At 42.8% G+C, this 25,897-nt stretch overlaps 2 protein-coding genes across 2 annotated transcripts in view; one reads left to right on the top strand and one right to left on the bottom strand.

Moving 5' to 3' along the window:
* Positions 1–7,747, top strand: part of LOC120860239 (excitatory amino acid transporter 3) — a 75,308-nt gene extending 67,561 nt beyond the window's left edge. The window contains exons 11-12 of the mRNA XM_040236029.1: positions 3,271–3,405; positions 5,511–7,747. Of these exons, the coding sequence (XP_040091963.1) occupies positions 3,271–3,405; positions 5,511–5,757 (382 nt within the window). The 3' untranslated portion in view covers positions 5,758–7,747. The remainder of the gene's footprint in view (positions 1–3,270; positions 3,406–5,510) is intronic.
* Positions 7,748–20,588: 12,841 nt separating this feature from the next.
* LOC120860236 (spermatogenesis associated 6-like protein) overlaps positions 20,589–25,897 on the bottom strand; it is a 57,178-nt gene continuing 51,869 nt past the window's right edge. The window contains exons 12-14 of the mRNA XM_040236028.1: positions 25,756–25,849; positions 24,573–24,675; positions 20,589–21,439 (exon numbers count right to left, since the gene is read on the bottom strand). Coding sequence (XP_040091962.1) covers positions 24,586–24,675; positions 25,756–25,849 — 184 coding nt within the window. The 3' untranslated portion in view covers positions 20,589–21,439; positions 24,573–24,585. The remainder of the gene's footprint in view (positions 21,440–24,572; positions 24,676–25,755; positions 25,850–25,897) is intronic.

Genomic DNA, 25,897 nt, shown 5'->3' with positions numbered 1-25,897 from the left:
AGGCATAAATCCTAGGCATAAAGTAAGTTCTTACTGTGTTCTAGTGCAGTAAATTTTTAGATCTTCCCAACCCTAAATCATATTTATTGCAGTTTGCTTGAAATTAACTGAAGACAAGTCCAAACTAGACCATTTGGCACATAAGCTAGGAAACTACACCAGTGCCTCATGATCTGTAAAGAGTATTAGTGGCTAAGGAGGCTGGAGCCCAGGAGCATGGGTGAAGTTCTCTAGTTTGAATAGTGGAGGGTATGTTAAAAGTAAAACCCTGAATCATGCCTGAGAAAGTTCCACAACCACTGTAATTCTAGCAGTTGTTTTTTCACTTCTCCAAGTGCCTTCTCCCACCTCCCTCACCTCAGCCTGTGGCACCGAGTCTGTACTGAAGTCATTTCCAGGGAGCAATTGTATGAGGTGCCAGTTCTTTGTGGTTATTTGCTATTTGTGGGGGGTGAATTCCCTCCCTCTGCTTCACTCGTAAGTTTCCTAGATCTTTCTAACCCCTTCCTTTTTTTTTAACCTCACTGCTAGAAGAATAAACTTTGGGCCTAGAGACTAAATAATCACATGAAAACCCTCTCTCTGCTCTGTTGTATTTTTAAATCAAACTTGCTGATAACTACTGGCCCAAAGCAAATAACAACAACTGTGAGGCCCAGAGTAATTATTGACTTTAAAAATCCTCTCTGGCTCTACCTGGGAGAGAATGAAATAAGAAGTCATTTTGGTTTTGTTTTTAAATATTTTTTTTTGGCTGCCTCAGTTGCAGGATGCAGGATCATTCCACATAAGGGCTCTAGAACTTGGGCTCAGTAGTTGTGGCACAGGCTTAGTTGCCCCACAGCATGTGGGATCTTAGTTCCCCGACCAGGGATGGAACCCATGTCCCCTGCATTGGCAGGCGGATTCTTAGCCACTGGACCACCAGGGAAGTCTCCAGTGCTATTTTTTTTCTTTTTATTTTACAAGTCACAGTTGTGGCTTATGTGATTTATGGCTATAAGATTTTTGGACCCGTAGTTTATCTCTTTCTACGGTTCTTTTGGACTAGACATCAAAGAAACATAGGCACCATCCACCCAAAACATGACCTTTTGTGGTTTGTCATAATACTCACTTACCAAAGGTTACAACTGATTAGAAATGAGATAAATTTTCTTACAACAAAAGAGAATTAGGGGATTTGGGACCTAGAAAGAGCTTAGAGGAAAAAAGTAGCAGTAGTAGTAACAGTAGTTAATTTTGTAATAGTAGTAATACTAGCAGAAGTAGTTGTAACAGCTGCTGAAGGAGCAAAATGGCCTCAGTTTTAAGCACCTACTATATCCAGGTGCTGTACTTGATATCTTACATGTTTTATCTCATCTAATCTTACCGGCAGCCCTGCAAAGTAGACATATTCTCCCCATCTTACAGGCAAGAAACTGAGATTCAGAGAACTAACTTGCCTTAGTAAACAGCAGGGCTGGATCTGTCTGCCTCTAAAACCTGTGCTCACTCTAGTTCACTACCTAGTCCCTGTCCTGTATGGAGAGCTGAGTTAGATGGCCTGACATAAATCTAGATCTCAGTGCTTAGGAAAGAACTTTCTACCAGTGATTATTTTGTCTTCCTCTTTGAAAACCCTCGAAAGTCAAAATAGTATATATTCAAGCAGAACAAGTAGGTTTTTATATCTTTACCCCCATCTGAGGATATACAGTTCCAAGTTTCAGACTTAAGCCAGGCAAATGGCTGAAGTTTAATCAGCAAGGTCAAGGCTAATAGGCAAGGTTTTCTTTGACTAAACGGATTTTGAGTTTCAAGCCCCGCCTCAAGCCGAAGGGATATGGTTAACCATTATGTGTTGAGGCTTTCAAGAGGGATCAATGGGTAGGGGCACAAATCACTTCTGACAAAGAAAACCCACCAGTGCATTCAGTTTAAATGTTTTCAAGCAGCACTGACATGAACTTAGCGTTTCCGAAGACTATTTAAGTCAAAACAGATCTAAAGGATTATGCAAAAGCCCAAAACTTTGAGAGGGATTTGGACTGCTCCAGAAATCTCTAATTGCAAATTGGTGGTCACGGCCACTGAAGGAAACCACACTTGTCAAAGAACTCTGGTCTGTGTTTGACCAGGCTCTCAGATACCATCTGTGACACACCACCAGGCAGATGAATGAGCAGTAAATCAGGTTGGTGAGAATTCTGAGGCTTTTCGAGCCCACAGAATATGGATTTGTGGATAGAATCAAGGATTTTTCTAGTTTAAATTGACAGTGTTTCCATCTTCAGCTTTCAACTCAGTGGCATCCTTGGCCCAAGGATGAGAACGTGTGTCTAGAAAATATAGTGGGTCCCCTCAAAGCTCATTCAAATCCAGGGACTTTTCAGGGCAGGGCAAACTTGGTTTTCTTCAAAATGACCAGATTTAAATCACCTGGAAGACGTTGCTGATGAAAAACTGCTTATTCCAAAGAGAAATATCCCTAGTGCCACATTTTGTCCACCTGAGAGGGACTTTTTTAAATACAAGGTATTTAAAATCCTCTTCTGGACTCCAGATCTCTCCTCCTTTTGCACAAAGGGCACCCACTGGCAGAAAGGAGTGGTCAAGAATAAGCACTTGTACCTTGGACAGGAGTCATAGCTATTTCTCAACTCAGTGCTCTAAAGCGCAGTTCCCAGAGAGGTCAAGAGTCTTCTGATGTAAAGGAAGTACCTGAAACCTGCTTGGCTAGTGCCTCATTCCTTTGCCTTCACCCTGAATATCCTTGCCCACGCACCCCTAACCCAATCCCTCTACCATCCTTCAAAGCAGTACAAATTCCTGCCACATATTAGATCCTCAATAAATGATTGCTTGGCTGAGTAGACAGATGAAGGGGGGAAGCAAACAGGTGGAGATGTACCTGGCCCTTGTTTAGGATGGAAGGATGCATAGATGGGTGGATAAAGCCCTCCATTAAAACCTTCGGTTGGTAAACTCTTGCCTTCCTCTTTAATCTCTCTCTAGCTCATTCATTGTGTGCCACTTGTGCAGTTCCTCTCCACTTCTTCGAATTAGAATGATGAGCCACACCTCCCCCTGGAAAAAGCTGACAGTCCCCTCTGTCTCCCACAACTCTCTAATGAGGCAGAGCTGGTGCTCAGCAGAGAACAGATTCTGACTGGCCAATTTGGGACGCAGCAGTAACAGGCTCCGGGACTAACCACTGTGGACCAGGGGCCTGGAGGGGAGAGATGGGCGTCTCACTCCTTTTGTGCTGGTGTGTTTTGTCTGCAGTGTCACTGCCACCGCCGCCAGCATCGGAGCTGCCGGTGTGCCCCAGGCCGGCCTGGTGACCATGGTGATTGTGCTGAGTGCTGTGGGCCTGCCCGCGGAGGATGTCACCCTCATCATCGCTGTTGACTGGCTCCTGTGAGTTGGAATAAATGTGCTGCCTCTGCCGGATGGGAAGGCACGCTTCCCAGCCATGCAGAATCTACAGTCTGTCATTAGCCTCTCCTCAGATTGCCTAATGAGCCACCTGTTGCTGCTTTAATTTCCCTCTGACCAGGCCATCTGATAATGTGCTTAAAAATTAACTCCTCATAACTTCAAGCAGTGATTTTATCAAGGCAGTGATGTTCATTAGCGTATTATGCCTGATAACGCTCAAGGTTAGGATCTAGGTGTGGGATGAGATAAACAACATAAAATAATAAGGTGAAGACACTGGGAAGGCCTCGGCCATTCCAAACCCCATAGGCCACCCTAGCCTATCCCAGCCCTAGGTCAGCACCATAGGTTCAGAACCACCTAGTTCAGCATCAGCCCACCTTCCCAAGATCATCAGCACCATCAGGACACAAGCAAGGGCTTTGGGATAAGGTTAATTGGGACCTGAATCCTGGTTCAGTGGCTGTTTGACCTTGAGCAAATTCCTTAACCTCTCTGGGGGCCAGCTGCATTATCTGCGAGATGGGGAGGATTCTGTCAAGTTCATGGGGTTGGTGTAAGGACTAAGTGAGCTATTGTAAGAAGTGTGTCCAGAACAGTGTCTGGCTGGCAGTATGTGCTCAGTTAACAGCAAGTTTAATTGTTAGGATTAGAATGAGTTGGACCATTCAAGCCTAAGCCAACAGTTCATTCCCTCTCTTTCACACACACACCTCCCTAAGGTGGGAGAAGATCTGGGTAAAAACATGTCTTTTGTGACCCCCAAGGTTAAAGTTAGAATGAGCCTGGTTCCCGGCTTTAACCTTGATACCCACTCTGTACAGTGGTCTTTCAGTATCTGGGTCTGGCTCTGTCCCCTGGCCATCAGGGGAAGAGCCTGCTCCATATGGAGCCTTCACTCAGACCCAGCCGAGCTTACTGGGCAGTACAGTGCCATGTAGTTTGCAAATAGCAGCTAAAAATTGTAGAAAGAGAAGCAGAAACATTCCATGTGGCTTTGAAGGTACAGTCACGTCCCCAAAGGCAGAAGCTTCTGCACTTAGGAGGCTGCTTTGGGGCCCCTTCAACAGCTTGCTGGTTCTTTAAGGCCCAACTGAAGTAGCCCCTTTCTTGCCAACATACGCTACTATTGAGACAAGTGGCCTTTTGTCTAGTAGTACTGGTGGATTTGCACTCCTCTCCCTGGTTCTTCCTGGAACACTGGTGACTTCACTTCCAAGACACCCAGAGAAGTCAAAGGTGCAACTTGATCTATGGAACAAAAAGACACTAGCTGGTCCACAACAGGGTCTAGTTCAGTCCATGTTCTAAATAGTAGGAGGGCACCCAGAATGGACATGTGGGAGCACTGTTGGCCTTTTCTGTCCTGCCGGTGTAGCTTTCACAGGAACATTCATGTAGACAGTTCCTAGCAACCGTGCTCCAGCATCCAAGACACCTTCTCCACCTCCTCCTCGTCCTGCTGCTGGCCTCCCTGCCAGGCCTTCTGGGAGTTAACACTAGCTGAGGTGCCAAAAGGGGCAAGCTATTCACAGGCTGGCCTGGGTTTTCTGACCCTGTGCTCAGCAGCATCCTTGCTGCCTTCCTCATGGAGTGACCTTGTGTGGGAAAGAAAGGAGCACACTGGGGACACACACATACACACTCCTGCTTGGCGCACACACACACACCATCCCACAAAACATCCAGGTTCTCTCACCTTAGCCAAGAGAAAGCTCAGAAAGGCACACAAGACAGAGACCAGGGTGAAGGGCTAATGAATCCTGACCCTCCCCACAAGTATCTGTGGAGCTTGTGCTCACATTTCTTTGGGAGGAGAGGAGGGAATTTAGGAGATGGATGCTGGATTCAGGGGCGTTGTGACTGACGAGGACCCGGGGCAGCCTGTGTGCTCATTCTGTGCCTTTAGAGACAGCCCCTGATTCAGGCCTGCGAAGTTAGGGGCCTTTGGTTAGCCAGCCCTGAGAAGCACCCTCTGTGGTTTGCTGAATTTATAACTGAATTCCTCAGGTCCTTTCCTGTCTCCAACTCGAAGGAAAGTGAAACCCGGGCTTCATGTCTGACTCACCTTCTGTCCTCCCCAGGGACCGGTTCAGGACCATGGTGAACGTCCTTGGAGATGCCTTTGGGACTGGCATCGTGGAGAAGCTCTCCAAGAAGGAGTTGGAGCAGATGGATGTTTCATCGGAGGTCAACATCGTGAACCCCTTCACCTTGGAATCCACAACACTCGACAACGAGGACTCAGACACCAAGAAGTCCTATGTCAATGGAGGCTTTGCCGTTGACAAGTCCGATACCATCTCATTCACCCAGACCTCACAGTTCTAGGGCCTGTGGCTTCAGAAGACTGGGGGTGGTGAAGGACCTCTCCAGGAGAGTCATCTCTTAGCAAATTCAGACATTAAATAAGGAAAACACTAACAGCCAACTGTACATCTGATTTGATACACAGACCTCCAGATTATTTTCTATATTTGGATTCACAGCTTTTGCTCACCAGGTTCTGGGACTTGGGGGGTAAGATGAGAGGAAACTGATTAAAAGGAAAGCTGTATTACGTGGAATTTTTAAACTCTATGAGAGACAGAATTGGGAAGTACATAGAATAGACATAACTGTTTTAATTAGGTAATAGATGTGAAAGAGAAATTGTTTTCTCATGCACAGACCAGTGTTTTGGGTTTTTTAAATATATATATATATATAGTCATTGACTACACATTTTTACTCAGGCTTTCTATTGCCATGGATTTCCTTTGACCTCTCACATTTGTATAGACTATAATGAACCTAACAGCCCCCCCCAAAGTTAATGTGCCAAATTGTCCATTTTGAACCCATCTCCAGCCAATTTCAAAGGAAGTACTTTGAAAGAAAACAGACCAGCATAGTTCTGCAGTAACAGTTTTAAGATGGGTGTGAGATTTGGGGAGAAGAGAGATTTCTTTTTCTCAATGTACTGTATGGGGACGCTGGTAACTACTGACCCAGTGTTCAGTAGACAGCTAGATATATATATATATATATATACACATATATATATATGTATATATTTATTATTTTCATATAACTTGCCAGACAAAGGTCAGAATTGAACTCTCAATGTGAAATAAAGCGCTCTCCTTGTACTTGAATAATAACTATGATTGCAATCCAGATCTGTTTTGGGGCTTAATCAGAACTCCTCTCTCATAAGCACTACTAGAATGAGAAATCATGCTAGTTGTTTGTCTGATGTCTGTGTATCAGCCCCAAAGCAGAGACATATTCTGGTAGCACAGCCACTAATTTAGAGCTTCCAGATGCTACTGCTGGGAGGCAATCCATATCAGCTCTACATAAGACTATACACAAAGGTGTCACTCATATAAGGCTGGGTGGGTTTTTATCCAGCTGGATGTGTTTAATATAATAATTATATTATCCAACTATAATTCCTCCAAGGTCAATTATACCTGCTTAAAATGACAGTACTTTGCCTTTTTCTACCCATCAGACCCAAATAACAGTGACAAAGCTACCAGCTAAGTTGTATTTTAATATAGGTTTGATGGATCAAGTAAGCCACACTGGCCAGAAAAGCACTGTCCCTACCCTGGATTCTTGCAAAGTAAATCCCGTGACATGAGACATTGGTATCAGTGGTTCAGGGAATTCTTGCATTGAATAAAACCCGCCTCCTCTTCCAGGGAAGATGGTTCTAACTAACTAGTAGTCTAGTAATCTCAGCCCCTGCTCATTGAAATCCGTTGCCTGTCATTCTTCTGCTCATTTGTGAAGACAGTGTATTAAAGTCTGTGCTTGGCTCTCATCTTGTAAATAATGCTTAACATAAACTTGTAGTTACACCAAGATCCAAAATAGTCCTGTTTCTGCAGTACTGCATAGCCAAGTTAAGCCTAGCTAAGAAACCAGAAACTGTACCAAAGATCATGGAATAGTATTTAAAAAAAAAAAAAAAAGCTCTGTATTGACCACCTGCGCCTGAAATCTTTAAGAGAATGATACCAAATGATCATGTAAACATAAAATGGACCCGTGATTAAATGTGAATTTTAAACTGCTAATATTGGTGTTATTTATAGGAAGTGAATGTAAACTCAGCTGAATCAGTAACTTATCTTGGGCTGAATGGTTCAACCCCCTTGGCAGGCTGCTCCAACTTGAGGTACTAGAGCTGACAGAGCTGTTCGTGAACTGCAGGTCATTCTTATTTTGGAGTGAGTTTGTAACCAGCCTCTTAACACACCGTGCTGTTAACTCATAAAAGAGAACAATGTTCCATTTCTGTCTAAATAAACATTGCCGTCACTCTTTATTTCCTGCCTTTTTCTTCCTTTATCTGTTCTTTTTATCTCATTCCCTCTGATGAGTGTGGGAAGGGAAAGACCTGGTCAATTGATTCAGACTGTACACAGATTATTGTTTTCAAAACTGTGTTTATACCCAAGAATGAAAAAGCACAACTGGAGGAACAGTAAGCTGATTTCTCATGTTAATCAGTGGGGATTATAAGGCTGACATAACAGCACCATTAGGAACAGTCTGCCCAAATTTATGACTGAGATGAAAGGGAAGGTAGAATTTGGTTCAAAATTACTATAATGGGAAACAGTCTTATCTCAATATGATAGTTAAGGACCAATCCTGCCCTGTGAAATGTGGCTACAAAGAACACAAGGCTGTATTCAAAGAGCTCTTTAAAGGTACGTCATAGTCCTGCCTAGAACCTGAGTCGTGGCAGCGTTCTGCTATTGGACTCACTGGTCTGTGACAGAAAACAAAGGAATGGACAGCTCCCTCGGCCCCGCTGAGAGGAAAATATCTCATAAAAGTGCTTAGCACTACCTGGCCAAACTAATTCAGAAGTTTTCTCTTTTGGCAACATGAGATAAAATACCCAACTATACAACTCCTTAGTGAGACTGTTTGGTATCCAGAGTTTATGCATCTCAGTAGGGCCCCCGTTATGATTCTGATCTTGTCCAAAGTATACTCTCTTCAGAGAGACAGTGTTACCAGCTCCAGCAAATGACTTTCTTTTTCAACATATCTTTGTGAGCCCACCGGGTACAAGGCTCTTTATTAAACACACCCCATTCCGAGAAAAGCCTGAGAAAATTGTGTGTGGCTTATAATCAGAAGTGGGCCAGCAACAGTGCTGGCTTTGCAGGTGTTAAAGAATTTTAACAGAAAAGAAAGAGGAAATGGTCATGCAGAGCCTTGGCAGACTGCTAGAAGCTTCTACGCAACTGGATTGGCATTCTGTATTCTCAAACTGCCCAGCAAGAGACCATGGAACCCAGTGAGCAGGCAGCTGTGCTCTCTTATATCATCTTTGTGACTCTTGCCAAACTTCCTCTTCTGTGAAATGGGGATAACAAATCTTGCCTCATGAGATTGTTTTAACTATGAAATGAGAAAATATATGTGATATATTTAGCAGAGACCCTGTCGCATAATATGCTTAATAAATGCTAATGCCTCTTCCCCATGTTGTTGTTTAATCGCTAAGTTGTGCCCAACTCTTTGCAACACCATGGAGCCCACCAGGCGGCTCTGTCCATGGGATTTCCCAGGCAAGAATACTGGAGTGGGTTGCCATTTCCTTCTCCAGGGGATCTTCCCGACCCAGGGATTGAACCCAAGTCTCCTACACTGGCAAGTGAATTCTTTACCACTGAGCCACCAGGGAAGTCCATCTTCCCCTTTACACACACACAAAAACCCTATGCCCTCACCTCTCATTTACATGAGTAATCTGTAGAGATGCAACTGTAATTGCTATTCCAGGGTTTTAGGACCCTTATCAGTGACATGACTAAGGATTGGTATTCTCACCACCTGATGTTAGCTGGGTTATTAAAGCAAACAGAACATCCAACCTAATGAGACTTAGTAAACAACTCCCAAACCCCATTTTGAAAATGCGACATTTTCCTTTAAATAGTATAAGACTTACAATACCTTCCCCTGTAAGGTATCATATAGGGGCTACGTAAACATAAGAGTTCACGATCTTTTTTCTATGGCCTGAAACACTGAGGGGTTTGAGACACTCAGGATGTGTGTGTGAGGCGGAAATGCACATTCAGGTAGCACCCTTCACGCGTCCTGAAACTGGAGTATGACATGAAGTTCCCTTTTGCCATCTCAGCTCGTAAATATGTGACTGTCCCCATCTGCTGGACATTCATTTTGTTCTGGGTCCCACAGGGGGCTTTTTAATACACATATGCTAGTAAAGGGCTTCCCTGGTGGCTCAGCAGTAGAGAATCCACCTGCTAATGCTGGAGATGCAGGTTCAATCCCTGGGTCAGGAAGATCCCCTGGAAAAGGAAATGGCAACACACTCCAACATTCTTGCCTGGATAATCCCATGGACAGAGGAGCCTGGTGGGATACAGTCCATGGGGTCGAACACAACTTAGTGACTAAACAATGACTACAATGCTAGTAAATGTGCCTCCCTCACCTGCAATCTTAGATTTTTAAGTGAAAGCCATATAATATAAACAACCAGAAGCAGGTCTTATAAAATTAGCCTTGGGAACAATGTATTGACTTCAGTGACTGCCTCTAAGTGTATGAAATTATTAACCATGGATGGAGATGACTAGGGACATTTCTTAATGGCCTAGGCTAAATAATGCCACCAAGCTCCTAAGCAAGTAATAAGCTCTAAGCACACAATCAATGTCCCATTTGTTTCTCACTAGGAAAAACCAGTGTCATCTGATTCAGAGGCTGTCTCTCCAGGATTACAGAGATACTTGTGGTTTCATCTACAAATCTCCATTTCATCTGCCAATTTTAAGATATCACAAAGTTCAGAACAGTTATTAGTGAACTTCCACAGCCAAGATAAAATCAATATCACATCTGTTATTCTGGTTGGAGAAAAGGAGAAAGGAAAGCAATGGCCTCATCTAGAGGCATTCCACTGATTCCTAGAAGGCCTTACCAGCCTGGAGATAATAAGCTGTGGTCTCAGGAGAACAGAACAAGGATACTACCTGGAGAGGAGCTTGCCCAACAAAAGTACTGTTTATTAACAGATGGGGGCAAAGAAAACCTGAAACTAAAATGTGGATTTAACCAAAGTCCTGAGCATGAGTGCGTGAATCCCAACCCCAACCCCACTCCACCCACCACCTCAATTTTCCTGCTGCCATTCCTCCATGACTCATGCCAACAGGAAAGCTATCAGTAGGGATTCAAGGATATCACAGTTTCTTTCCTTATTTTAGGGCATCTGAGGGAATGCAAAGCAGGGCTGCATCATCTGGGTATTTCAGAAATAAAGGTCTGCCTTCCTGGAGAAGCAATGAAAAGCTTGGAGTTCTGGCACCAACCAGGGTCTGCTTTATCTTGTCCAGGCCCTCTAGAAAGGTTTGTTTTCCAAGGTAAAGACAAGACTGATTGAAATGAATTGAATGGTCCTGAGAGGGCAGCCCCAGGAGAAAAGGCACAACTCCATCATCACACAGGTTCATTTCATGGACATGCCTTCACAAAATGCTAAAAGCATTTTAGATTTTAGATATAGGTTTATATTTAGATTGTAGAAAGAATGCACATCAAGGATGACTTTGACCTTCCTCCAAGAATTCCAATGTAACTTTCATTTAAAGAGCCCCTGTGTTGTGTTTCCAAGGTCATCACTTTAGCTTGACAAGAATAATCAGAAGCCAGCAGAAAGGTTTGTCTGAGCTGAGATCTTTTGTGGGGAGAAGGGCTACCCCAAATGAATCCAAAGATAATGAAATGTCTGGGTCTCTAAAAATCCAGTGGGGCGGGGGGTGGGTGGGGGGTGGTCTTGCCAACTGTCAGAGAAGTGCTACTGGAACTCATCATTATGAGTGAAAGCAATGTTGATTAGCAACAGAGCACACTGGCTGATCCTTACCCAAACTTCCTTTTGTCTTCCCAGTGGCAGCGGGCCAAACTGGCTTTAATTCCTCAATTTCCTCATTTTGTCAAAAAGGTTAAGACAGACAAGAATGTGTCAACTTCACAATAAGCACACACGAACTGAAGGCTCTTTGCGCAGTCAGGAGAGGCCAGTTAAGTTAGAAAAACATGCCTCCTGCAATGAAGTACAAACAGTAAGACAGACTCAGGCTGACAGGACACTGAGCCTGCATTTCTGGCCTCAGGGAAAAGTTTACTCCTTTATCACTCCAGGAAGATACCTATCCTATTCTCAGGTACTGTGGCCTTTCACAGTGGGGACACTCTAAGGCAAATAAAGGTCCAGTTTCTTTTAAGATGCTGACCTAATATCTAACTGCTGCAGGCACTGAGTAAGGAGTTTTCTCTGTGCCAGGATGAATGCAGCAAAGGATGGGATCCCATGACTCCAGAAACAAAAAAGCCACTCGCAACACAGAGGAACCTCATTTTTATTTATCTGACAAATGTTTGCCTAACAGTTACTGTGTGGCAAGCACTGCTCTTAGCACTGAACAAATATTAACTCATTTAATCTCAACAGCATCATGAAGTAGCTACTATAATTATCTTCTTTCTACAGATGAGGAAACTGTACAAAAAAGTTGAGTAATTTGCCCAGGATCAAACAACTGTTGGATGGCATAGCAATTTGACCCCAGTAGTCAATGTTCTTTACCGGGTATTAAAAATCAAAGAAGGCCAGGAGTGCTAGAATATTAATTCTAACTCAAATCTGGAGTGGCCTAAGATTATTAAGAAAAATAACAACCATTGTTAATACTTATCAAGTGTTAACTACATGTATGGCATGCAGTAAATATTTTTAAATGTTTCATCTCATTTATTCTTCTCAATACTTCTCTCAGGCAGGAATATTTTTATCCTCCATTTTCCAAATGAGAAAACTGTGGCTTACAGAGGTTAAGTAACCTTCCCAAGATCTCACAGCTGGGACTCAAATCTGCTTCCAAAGACTGTGTAGCTAACCACTGAGAAATGTTGCTTTAAAATGCCTAAAAATTCCATGCGAATGGAAACCAAAAGAAAGCAGGGATAACCAAAACCTTCTAACAGAGAAAAGTCCAAGTCCAAATGGCTTCACTGGTGAATTCCTCAAACCACTTAAAGAAGAATTAATACCAATCCTTCTCAAATTCTCCCAAAATATAGAAGAGGAGGGAAGGACTTTCAGACTCATTTTACAAGGCCAGTGTTACCCTGAAACCAAAGCCAGACAAGAACATTAAAAGAAAATTATGGGTAAATATCCCTGATGAAAACAAAGGCAAAAATTGAAAACAGAGGCAATAAAAGATTAGCAAACCAAATTCAAAAGCACATTAGAAGTAACATATACCATAACCAAGAAGAATTTATTCCTAGGATGTGAGGAATGGTTCAACATAGGCAATCAATATGATACACCATATTAACAAAATGAAGGATAAGTATCATATGATGATTTTAATACATGCATTTGATAAAATTCCCTTCATGATAAAAACTCTCAACAAATTGGGACAGAAGGAACATACTTCAACATAATAAAGCCCATATATGACAAGTCTACAACTGATATCCTCAACAATGAAAAGCTAAAACTTTCCCTCTAAGATCAGGAACAAATGATCTCTGTTTACAGATGAAATGATATTATATATAGGAAATTCTGAAGAATCCATCAAAAAACTGTTAGAACTAATAAACAAATTCAGTAAAGTTGCAGGATACAAAATCAATATATAAAAATCAGCTGTGTTTCTATACCCTAACAGCAAACTACTGAAAAATAAATTAATAAAACAATCCATTTACAATAGTACAAAAAGAACAAAATTCCTAGGAATAAATTTAACCAAAGAGGTAAAAGATCTATACAGTGAAAACTATAAACACTGATAAAATTGAAGAAGAGACAAAGGAAAAGATATTCCATGTTCATGAACTGGAATCATTAATACTGTAAAATGTCTTGCAATCCAAAGCTATTCACAGATTCAATGCACTTCCTATCAAAATTCCAATGGTATTTTTCCTAGAAATAAAAATAAGTCTAAAATTTGTATGGAACAACAAAAGACCTCCAATAGTCAAAGCAACTGTGAAAAAAATAAAAATAAAAATAAATAATTTTCAACAAAGGAGCCAAGAACTTATAATGGGAAAGGACTGTCTCCTCAATAAACAGTGCTGGGATAGCCACATACAAAAGAGAGCAACTGGACCTTTACTTTATAGCATACAAAAATCAACTCAAAATGGATTAGAGACTTGAACATAAGACCCAAAACATAAAACTCCTCGAAGAAAACTTGGGGGGAAAGCTCTTTCAGATCAACCTTGGCAATGAATTTTTTTGGATCTGACACCAAAAGCAAACACAACAAGAATAAACAAGTAGGGCTACATCAAACTACAAAGCTTCTGCACAACGAAAGAAACCATCAACAAAATATAAAGCAACCTATGGAATAGGAGAAGATATCTGTAAACCATCTATCTGCGAGAGGTTAACACTCAAAATATACAAGGAATTCAAACAACTCAATAGCAAAACAAACGAAAACCCCCAAAGAACCCAGCTAAAAATGGGCAGAGAATCTGAATGAACATTCTTCCAAAGAAGACACTCAACTGGCCAACAGGTACGTGAAAGGGCACTCAACATCACTAATCATTAGAGAAATGTAAATCAGAACAATGAAAATGGAACCCTTGTATACTGTTGGTAGGAATGTAAACTGGTACAGCAAGTATGAAGATTCCTCAGGAAATTAAAAAAAGAGAACTACCATATGATCCAGAAATCCCACTCCTGGGTTTTTATCTGAAGGAGCAAAATCACTATCTCAAAGAGAGATAGTATTTCCTTCTTCACTGCAGCACTATTACAATAGCCAAACTTCAGATCCACATTTCCAACTTTTATTGAACATTTTCCCCTTTTGCCTTTCCAGCATCCTTTAACCTGAACCTACCCAAAAACAACTTTGTAAATGTCTTCTGTAGTCTCTGTTTCCTAAATCAGGAATTGTGACTTAAAAATCACCATTATTTTCATTGTAACCTAGGATCATAGCAACTTCTTCCTTCTTTGACCCCTAGAGGTTTGAGGGCACAAGCAAGGTCTAAACAGGTTCATTCACTTACTCTACTCCCTCTGCTTTGGTGAGCACTTCACGGAGCCTGTCCGTGAGTGATAATGCTGCCTCTTTGTGAAGTGGGTGGCCCTAGACTTGGCCTCTATTTGGACATGAATAATTGGATGTGGTACATTCCTGCATTTTCTCTTCCCATTAATTCTTGAATGAACAATGTATATCTTGATGATTCTCTAAATTCTATTTACAACAATGAAAAATTCATAATAGGGATAAGATTCAGAGGGAAAAACCAACTACATCCAAGAGAGGTCCCCCATTGCCTCTGAGCATATGCACCCCACCCCCAAGGAATTCTAAGTCTCCCCTATTCTGTCCCTACTGCCAAAAAGGCACCATGAAAAAAGTCCCTCCCCAGAAGGTTTTACCTCCCCACCAATTTTATTCTCTTAGTCCTGAGTTCATCTTGCCTCATGTCAGGAAGAATGTGAATCTACAAAATGAAGGACACTGTGTCCTCATACTTGTAGATTAATTACTCTTTCAATCAATACTTCACTCCTGATGATTGAATAGTTCTCTTTCACTTTGCAACTCAGCCCTGGTCCAGCTCATTTAACTGTTTCTTCCTTAAAGAAGCCAGACTCCCCCTCCTTCCACACACATCATTAACGCACCATTAAAATAAGGTGCCTGGTCATTTCTCTCTGTCCTCAATGTATAATGAATTTCTTTCATTTCTATTGGAGAAGGGAATGGCAACCCACTCCAGTATTCCTGTCTGGAGAATCCCATAGACAGAGGAGTCTGGCGGGCTACAGTCCATGGGGTTGAAAAGAGTCGGACACGACTGAGTGACTAACATTTTCATCTCCATGACTCTCCCACCCCATCCAGGCTCATATTCCTATTTTCCAGATTTCTTCAATGTCTTTATTATAGTCTCCCTGCCACCAGCTTCTATGCACTCCCAAACCACCCTGAAAAAGTTTATCAGGTCAATGGTCAGCTTTCCCATCCCCAGACTCTAGTGGCTTCTACTGTCTTCAGCACAGAGCCTAAAATACCAGGCCTAATATTTAAGATACTTCAGAAGACATCCCTGGAGGATACATGCTCCATACACACATCCTTCATTAGATTCCAATTTCCTTGCTTCTCTCAAACCTCTTCTTCACCTGGTCTTCCTATTCCTTAATGTCAAAAATAAATTCTTGGCCCTCAGTCCCAAGACTTCATCATTTCTTACATGGAACCTAAAGAAAGAGCAACTTCTTAGTACATAATCAGGTATTGCCTTATATTATTAAGTTAATCAACATGAGACTTATTATTACATAATGAAATTGAGTTCTACAAACTTCACTGTAAATCACTGTCATTATCTCATGTTGTTAAATAAGAGACAAAACTGGTGGCCATGAGCAAAATTCAGCTTCAGACCAGCTTCACATGACCATAGAGCCTTTTGTTGTTTTAGATTTGAATCTGAAGAATTTCGATATTTTGTGGGAGGTCAGGGAGGATGGAGTCACACTCTTCATTTCTTCCCAGACCCCACCACTCATCATTATTTCAAACTCCACTGCCTTGACAGTCACAAATCCTGCCTGGTTATGAAGATGTTTGAGTTTACAATACCTTTTGATAGTCACATGTAAAACATCTCATTGCCTTGTTAAGTCCAGAGACTCTAAGAGGGCAGGGTTGCATCTTACACTTCTTGGCATAACTCGTCCCATACCCTACAGGGCACAGAATATTACTAAATACAGTGACTGCATACAAGGCTGCAAAACCAGTTAATTGTCAGAGCTAGGTGGGACCACGAGTCAATGAACAAAGGATGTCATCATTGGCCATGCTGAACTCCCCTCCAAGGGGAGGACAAATGAGCTTTCATGACGAGTTCTCTCCATGAATCCAGCATTGCCAACAATGACACCTATTATACACAGTCTGTTCCTGGAAGTCATCCCACTAAAATAGGTTCGATATTACTTTAGTCCAAGATACCAATCTCAGTAAGTGTCAGTTCCTGGGGAAAAAGAAACAGGGATATTTGTTTATTTTGGGGTGGGATGAGGGGGGTAAAAGTGCTATTTACAAACATAATATTCCAATGACAGGAAATGAGAGGAGAAAGCATCTCTTGCTGGCCTAAACAAGTAGTGGTTAACCTCATTCCAGCTTCTGTTGAGAGACCTTAGTTGCCCTCTCACTCTATTGAAGGACTCTTGAGTTCATTTTTGTCAAACCCTTTAGGCTGAATTATTCAGCATGCACCAGCCTCAGAGACAAAACAGGTGACAACCAAGAGGTGGCAGAATGTAGCAGAAAGATCATGACATTTGGAGACAAGACAGACCAGGGTTTGGAAACTGGCTTTGACACTCTGCTTTTCTAAGAATCAGTGTCCTCAGCAAAAAAAAAAAAAAAAGTGGGGTGGAGGTGGGTGGGGAGGAGGGAATGCCATCCACAATAATTAACATGAGATGAGAATATTAACAGCTAACACTTACTGCGTGCTTATTTTGTGCCAGGTACTGATTTGAAGTGTTTTAAATGTGTTTACTCGTCTACTTATGACATTATGAAACAGATGCCAACATTGCCTGCATTTCCCACAGTTGGACACTGAGGGACACAAAAGGTTAGGTTATTTGCCCAAGTCACTCAGCCAGTAAATGGGCAAATCCAGGATTCATATCCAAGTGCTCTCATTCCGGGACCTTAAATCTTAACACCTACTAAATGCTCTTGGGAGGCACTTGACATAGCGCCTGGTAAACTGAGGCACTAAATACAGGAATAAAAGAGAAAGAGGGAGCAGGAAGAAGGAAAAAATCTTTATTTCTCTCCTGGGATTCCAGGTCTCCCAAAGTTAGCTGGTAAGTTCTTTAAAAGACTATAGCTCCCCCAAGCCCCTCAAGTTGCCGTTGCACTGGCCTCCTCTGTGGAAGAACCTAGAATAAATCACCCCACCTCAACCAGGCTAAGCAAGACACACAGAGACATACTTTGACTGGTTCAAAAGCATTTCCAACCAATCACAAACCAAAGGCCCAAGACCTATCATATGTTTCAGCTCTCTTACCTTAGAGGGAACTCTGCCTTGACAGGGGTCTCCTGCCTTCCTCTTTATTTGACAACCCTAATCCTGGTGCTGGAGCAGTCTGCTGCTGCTGCTGCTGCTACGTCGCTTCAGTCGTGTCCAACTCTGTGTGACCCCATAGATGGCACCCACCAGGCTCCCCTGTCCCTGGGATTCTCCAGGCAAGAACACTGGAGTAGGTTGCCATTTCCTTCTCCAATGCATGAAAGTGAAAAGTGAAAGTGAAGTCGCTCAGTCGTGTCCGACTCTTTGTGACCCCATGGACCGCAGCCCACCAGGCTTCCCCATCCCTGGGATTTTCCAGGCAAGAGTACTGGAGTGGGGTGCCATTGCCTTCTCTGCTGGAGCAGCCTGGTAGCCTCCAAATGTACATGCCACCTCTAGGCAGGCACAGTGGCCCTCAGGGCTGCCGCCTCAGAGCTCCTGGAATTGAGAGGAGTCTTCCACACACACAAAGCAAATCCCGCCAAAGAATATGTTGTATTCCTTCTGCCCAAAGGATCTTGGAGAGGCAAAGCTGTGGTCACCACAGACAGCAAATTAATTAATCCCAGCAGGTGATCCTCACAGCAAATGACGAGGAGGGTTGAAACTACACAATGTGCTACAGGGTACTTTTAAAATAAAATTAGGACAAAAGAAAGAGAAATATATAAATGTATATCTATCAATACAAAAATGTACTTACAGGGGTGCTGCAGGATCACTCTAAAGATACAGAATCCCAAGAGTGAGATTTCAGACTGCTGAATAAACTCCAACAATCCAGCCATCCATGTGCACCAGAGAAAAGCTCCTGTCCTAGACTTGACCCTGCTTTTGCCAGATTTCCTGGTTTTGAGGGTGAAGTCAAGCACAGACTCTCTCCTCTGATGACCAAAGTAACTATTGCTGTCCTCGAGACCCTGTGTGGAGGAGCCAGGGAAGCAGACCTGAGGAGCCTGAGGGCTGCAGCTCTGCTCATTGTCTGCAGAGTTCCCAGTCCTTGGGAAGGGGGAGGGAGTTCTCTCCAAGACCTGCATATCCCCCAGGAGTGCTGGAATGAGCCCCCCCATTCAGGAAAGGACAGCAGTACCGTCAGGTGGTATTAGAGGTTCACTGGTCAAACATGGACTGGCGGCCACGTCCTTTCCTCCCGCTGCTCTGAGAGATCAGAGGGCTTCCTTAAGGGAACTAACTGAGAACAGCGTTTATTAGTAAGTATGACTAGGCATTCAGGGGTTAGGTGAACTTGCATACCTAATTCATCAGTCCTCCCCAGTTATACATTTAAAATTGACTGACTTCTTTTATGTTAGACATATCATGTACACTCTCCATTTTAAAAATCTTACTTATAGTTCAGGGTTTATAGGCTTCAGCTAACTTTGGGTCAGTCAGGCGACCGTGGAGAGATGGCCTCCCCATTGTACAGCAGCTTCTGCTTGGAGAGCCCAGGCTCCCCCAAGGAGATTTTCCCAGGAGCCTCTGTAAACCCAGACCCTGTGAAACAAGCTTGTAAAATATGGCCCAGGCTCTGACAGATATGCAACTGCGAGAGTCAAGAAAGGAATAATAAACTGAAGCAAGACAGCTGGGAATTTTTATTACATTTAGTGACACAAATCTTCTCAAAGTAATCTGAACCTTAATGTATCACAAAATTATTCATATTATTATATATTCCAAAAGCAAAATCCTGCTGCAATCCTGGCCCTAACATAACTCCTCAAGACTGAAATAACTCCTTGAGAAACAAAAAGATAAAACAGGAATGACTTAAATGATGGAGTTAGCAGATCAGAAAGTGGGCAAAAGGCAGATTGATTTGTGAAAGGTAACAAAAAGACTCTAAATAAGAATGGGCATTTAAGATCTTACTACTAAATTGAGTTAAGGAGCTATGCTCAAACCATTAAAAAAAACTGAACAAGTGTTACAGTGTGTACCTGAACAATAACTGCTATGGAATACCAATTCATTAGAACTGATTTCCTTCAGCTGCTTTATGGCCTTCCCAAGTGGCCCTTTTCTGAGAACTGTACTGTAGTCTTAATGTAATATAGTATTTTTTATTATTATTGATGACTAACTAGACCTCAAAATAATAAGTTGACAACTATAGTTTCAGACACACTGAAAACATACAAGCAGGTGTAATTTAAGCATATCTTCTCTTTTTCAAGGTTGAAATGTCTGTTGTTGCTGCCCAGGTGGCTCAGTGGGTAAAGAATACACCTGCAATACAGGAGACGCAGGAGGCGCGGGTTCAATCCCTGGGTCAGGAAGATCCCATAGAGGAAGTCAGACACGGCTTAAGTGACCGAGCATGCATGCATGCATACTTTTACTAGGTTGAAATTCTGAGAAGGGGATAAATGAATTTAGTTTTATTTCTGCTTTTGGACTTTTTTCTCCTTTAATTTTTAATTTCATTTTCCTAATTTTCGTAATGAACAAATTCGTGTGGCCCTAATGAGAGAAGAAAACTTGATTTTCATTGACTCTTGTGAAAGTTGAAAGGGTTTTGGGACATGGTAGAGGAAAACACTCAGATTACAGTATGATGGGAAGACAAAGGTTTCCGCTTTCAGGCCCTCTCTTCTCTGGGTCTGTAGACCCACAAAGATAAACTTCTACTTCAGTTCATCTCCATCCTCTTCTTGCTCCTCAAATTGGGTAAGCATTTCATAAATGCACCCTTCTACCAATTTTAAATCTGGTTTTTGCAGTCATTTCTGCCAAAGCAGAAATGTAATTTAGTGTAGCTCTTTCAAAGAAATATTTGAAGGAGGTTATTTTCCTCTTATAAATTTATTAAGAATTGCTAGAAAAAAAGGAGGGGTAGGTGACAGAAAAGTGAAAGTGAAATCACTCAGTCATGTCCAACTGTTTGTGACCCCATGGACTGTAGCCTACCAGGCTCCTCTGTCCATGGAATCTTCCAAGAATACTCGAGTGGGTTGCCATTTCCTTCTCCAGGAGACCTTCCCAACCCAAGAATTGAACCCAGGTCTCCTGCATTGCAGGCAGACTCTTTACCATCTGAGCCACCAGGGACGCCAAGTAACAGAAGGAGTAGTTTAAAATACAATCTAAAGAAAGTAGCCTCCTCTTATAAATGTATCCTAGAAACTCAACCTTTAAAGCAAGACCTGAATTCTCCAAAAACACTGCTCCCTCTTCCTAGGTTTTCAGGATCTTATGTTAATAAATAAATGAAGCCTAATGCTAAAAAGCCAACAACCACACACACATACACAGAGAATGGATTTACCAAAAATGGAAAATCAGAATGATAGTCTTTTTTTCTGGAGGATATATCAGATTATTCCTCTACATAGCAGCTTCCTCGAGCTCAAGGAAAATGTAAGAGGAAAGGGAAGGAATGGGGAAAGGACAGGACGGGAAGTCAAGAGAAGGGAAATAGAGGTGAGGGAGAGCTGAGAGCAAGAGGGGAGGAGGGAAAAAGAAGGAAGGAGGGGGGAAAAAAAAGAACATTTCAAGAACATATCCACTGCCAAAAATAAGGAACATCTGAGGAGGCATCTTGACATTTTCATCAAAATTTTCAGAAGTGCTTTCCAAATGGAGAACCTACCACCCAACTATTGCTACTTTCTATTTCAAGCTTAACACAAACATACAAACTGAAACACAAACAGTCCAGCTTGACGAGAAAATGTGAGCCCCAACCACTTTAATCAGTGACTCTTACCTGGTTACAAGAGACTGGGTACAGGTTTGATTTAAAGGGGGTCAGACACTGGTGATCTGATACACAGAACAAAAACGGTTGTTCAGTTGACTCATTGAGTGAGCTCTTCATGACACTCCTGCAGCTTCCATTCAGTCTCCCCTGTGAAATGTGAAGACACTTGACACACTCTATGTGGCACCAAGAAGAAGGCAATCAACCAACACAACCAAGGAGAAGAAAATGACTTCACTCAATCCCAACCTTGGTGTGCAGTCCCTTTTCCCACACTCCCAGAAAGAGGTGATATCAGGTTAGCAAGACAAATACCTGTGTGACCTTGGGCAAGTTCCCTGGGCTCTTTTTAGAATATCAGGATGATGACAAGCAGAGTATTTACTTCTTAGTCTTATTCTGAATAATATAGTCCTTAGTAGTGTAGTGAAGTCGTTCAGTAGTGTCCGACTCTGCGACCCCATGGACTGTAGCCTACCAGGTTCCTCTGTCCATGGGATTTTCCAAGCAAGAGTACTGGAGTGGGCTGCCATTTCCTTCTCTAAGTATAGTCCTTAGCATATAGTAAATGTGTAGAAACTGGTAGATGTTACTGAGCTGAACTGTTAAATATGCCCAAATTAATTCTATTCCATGGAACAATTATTTTTGAACATGGAGGGGGCCAGTATAAAATCTGAGGGTGTTCCAAATTCCCCCATCCTCAAAGCACTTGCAGCCTACTGTGGAGATTCTTAGTCCTAAAATGGGTATTAAAATCCCCTGAAGAAACTTTATTTAAAAAAACTGATGCCAGGCACCACCCACAGAGATTCCAGCTAAGTTGGTCTGGAGTGGGGCCTGGGCATCAGCATTTTCCAAAGCCCCCAGATGACTCTATTGCTCACTGAGGACTGCCAACCCAGAAATCCGCCATGTGATTTGTGTGCAAGGCCACTGCCTGTGTGGTCTGTTAGACTCTGACAGGACCAGGAGCCCCTGGAATGAAGGGAAGCATGTTGTTTTCTGTTGGGTGAATCTCCACAAGCCATCAAATGAAAATCCCTTTGAAGCTGGGGAGGGCCCCCAAGCTTGGAGCTTGGCATCTGTAGGCTGGTTTGCTTTGTTGATTTGACTGTAACAGAGGTGAAAGGACCCCTGTGGGAGGAAGTAAAGTGGGTCCTGCCTGCCAGCAGAGAGGGTGAGGTTAGAAGCCATTTCAGCCATACCATTTAGAGCTGGAGGCCTAACGAACTATGACAGAATCAGAAAGCAGCATTTTAATTCACTGTTGTCCCTTCCCCACCCCCCTTTCTTGGCTTATTTCCCTTTTGCTCTGTAATTTTAGAGAGCTCTTTGGGCTGCAATTCTTATCTGCGTCTGAGGACTCCGGGGCCGGAGTTCCTTGCCCTCCCTTGAGCTGGGATGATTGTAAGTGGACTGGCTCCTGCTGCGGGCCAGCCATAGTGTGGCAGCTGGGATCATGGGAGCAGCTCACAGGGACGGGACACTCGGCAGGCAGAGTCGGTACTGCTGCTCGGTCTCCCCTCCAGCTCTCTGCCTCCTTCTTGGGAGAGTTTTCGTAAGGAAAACAAACCAATAAACCACAATACAAGGCTGAAGGAAACTTATTTCCTAAGACAGAATTTACTAATTTTTTTCTTACCTTCTCTCTATCCCCTCACATCAGGGTCCACATACTAGCTAGTTCAGGGCTTTAGGTAACTTGATGTTAGCATGATGAAATTCAACACAATTTGACATTGGGTAATTACGTGGGCCATGTTTCCTAAGTGGTAATTATGTGGGTTGTCTTCTATATAAATGCCTAGATGACTATTTTAGAAATGGGAGATTAAGTGGACCAGAAGCCATCTTTAATCTACAAAGCAGAACGTTCTAAGGCAGAAGCCTACAAAAATGGGAAATTACCAAGCTGTCCTCACACTCCTCTGTGCCGAAGGTGGGGAGTCCTGGCCAGCTCTAGGCAAGGCGACATGTGTCTTCAAGCATGAATGACCATAAATCAGAATTTTAGAAGTCTGATGACAGTGAAACCCTAGCACGTCATCCCACACATCTGTAATGATCTTGATGTTGCTAGACTGAAGGACTCCATGATACAACACCATAGGACCCTCTGAGGGATGCTCAAAGGCAATGGCCACCAACTCTGCTTGGGTTCCTCTCTTTCTCCCCAGGGTTCTCCTATCACAAGCTCCAGGTCTGGAAGACAATGGAATTTAATGGGTAAAAGCATGGTCACTGAAGCCATATCCCTTGGGTTCAGATCACAGCTAAGGCCATTCACTGGCCATGCTACCTTGAGCAAGGCATTTAACATCTCCTTGCCCCAGTTTCCCTACCTGTAAAATGGTACTGGTGATAGTATCTACTTCTTAAGAGCTATTGTGATCATTAAATAGCAATTCACTTAATACAACTGAAGTATTTAGGTCAGTTCCTGGCACTCAGGAAGCACTTAATAAGGAAAAACTATTCTTATGCTGAGCCTGGGTAGGAAGGGGAAGAAGAAAAAATGTGAAAAATGATGATAGCCCACAAAAATGACCAACTTCTTACCACACAACCGAATTTGAGAAGTGCCTCATCACTTGAATTTCAACAGTCACTCACAGAAGATATTTACTGAGCACCAGCCACAGCGGAAGGTCATCTAATGCAAGGGTGGTGACAGAGTGGTAGAGGAAGGCAGGCTCTTGTTCAGGGCACACACCTGGCAGGTGCAGTTGAGTTCACCCAAGTTAAATGGGACCCCACTGTAACTGGCTATAAAATAGTGGGTCAGAAAACAAGAGTCCCTGGCCCAAGGAAAGTGTCATTCAAGTAGAAAGGGCAGACTTTTAAGCAATCGGCCCACATAGAAATAGAACAATGAAAGAAAACTGCAGGAGGCTACAAAGGTGTACCTCAGAGGAGGAGGGGGTGCCACGGAAAGCCATGAGACTTGAAAGGCAAATAGAAGTGACCCGAACAAAGTCAGGAAGAAGTAGTCTAGACAGAGGGCATGTGCAAAGGGCCCATAGCAGAAAAGAGCTCGCGTCTGAGGAGCTGGAAGAGGGACCATTAGGTAAGGAGTGGGGAGGGAGAATACAAGAGGAGGTAAGACTGCGAGTGGACCCGCACACATGCTGTCATCACTACACTGTGTGAAAGGAGAACGTAGTTCTTGTCTCCTCCTGGACTCCTGTCCACCACATTTCTAGATGCTTTGTACTGAAAGCAGGAGACTGAAATTGTTTTAGCAAATCAAGAAGAAGCACTTAGGCTGCTTACTTACATAGGACAGCAGCTTAAAAATATTTCTGTTCGTGTGCACGGTATTTCTTCAGAGGGTAGCCTGGTCTGTCAAGGATAGTCTGTACTTCAGAGATGGATTCTTCCTATAACACAAACAAATCCAGCAACTGCATTACTCATAATGTAATACAGGTCAATGATACTGCAGGCATAGTTTGCATTTAGGAGATCTATGAATCCCATGTACGCCATATATGTTGTGTTCATGATATATGTATGTATGTAGATACTATTTTTTTCCCTCTCTTCCTTTCTTTTTCTTCCCTCTTCCCTCCCACTTTCCCTTCTTCCCTCTCACTTTCCCTCCCTCCTCCCTTTCTTTCTTCCTCTTTACATTTTAAAGGGATTCCCCTACTTGAAAAGATTTGGAGTTAACAAAGCAAAACAAATGACTCTGCAGAGAGGCAATAAAATACTTCACCACCCAGGTAATTAGGGTAATAAATATTCATTTATAAGTATGATCCTATAAATCTAGGATATGCCAGCATTTAAATAAGTCAAGATGACCAATTCAACTACATGTTATAATTAAACCCAACTAAGGGGTGCACTGTCAACCTTCCATCTGAATTGGTTTGAACTGGTGACAGGCCACAGCTAACGGCTGTACACCTGCCATAGAGGAGTACTGAGTATATCTGTCTATGGATCAGAAACACTCCCCTCAACCCCAGTAAAGTCCAATAGTCAAAAACACCTGATTAGCTTTGAGGAAAACTTTCTTCCATGTTGTGGGCTCACATAGACCACACACGTCCCCAGATTCTTCCCTGCACTGGGATTCCTGCCCAGAGTGGAAGTGAATGTGCTTCAGGCCAACACTGTCTTCTCTAAGTCCTCTCACACGACCATGCTCCCCCTCACTTCAGGACCTCTGCCTGATGGACCCTGTGCTCTGAAGTATTAATAGCTACTACTCATCGCTCAGATTGCAGCTCCACTGTCTCTTCCTCAGGAAAGCCTGCCCTGAGTGCCCTGAGTGAAGTCAAGCACTCCCTTTCATGGGCTCTCAGCATACCATGTACCTCCTTGGTGAGCATCACAATTTTACACTTGTTTCTGCAGTTACCTGATTAATGTCTATCTCCCCCGCTAGACTGTGAGATCCGGTTCCCATATTATTTTGTCAGCAAAGATGTCATTTCATCAGAAGTCCTGACCTTGTTTAGGTGTTGCTGGGCTCTGTGGGATGTCAGAAGACTGCAGACCCTTTCATGGATCTTCTTCCATGTGGACTGGGACCCGGGGTGGGGCCTGCTTAACAGAGTAAACAGGGTGGAGTATCATGTAGCTGATAAAAGG

This window comes from Oryx dammah, unplaced genomic scaffold (assembly GCF_014754425.2).
Source record: "Oryx dammah isolate SB20612 unplaced genomic scaffold, SCBI_Odam_1.1 HiC_scaffold_11050, whole genome shotgun sequence".
Lineage (NCBI taxonomy): Eukaryota > Metazoa > Chordata > Mammalia > Artiodactyla > Bovidae > Oryx > Oryx dammah.
This window is presented reverse-complemented; position numbering and strand designations above follow the sequence as displayed.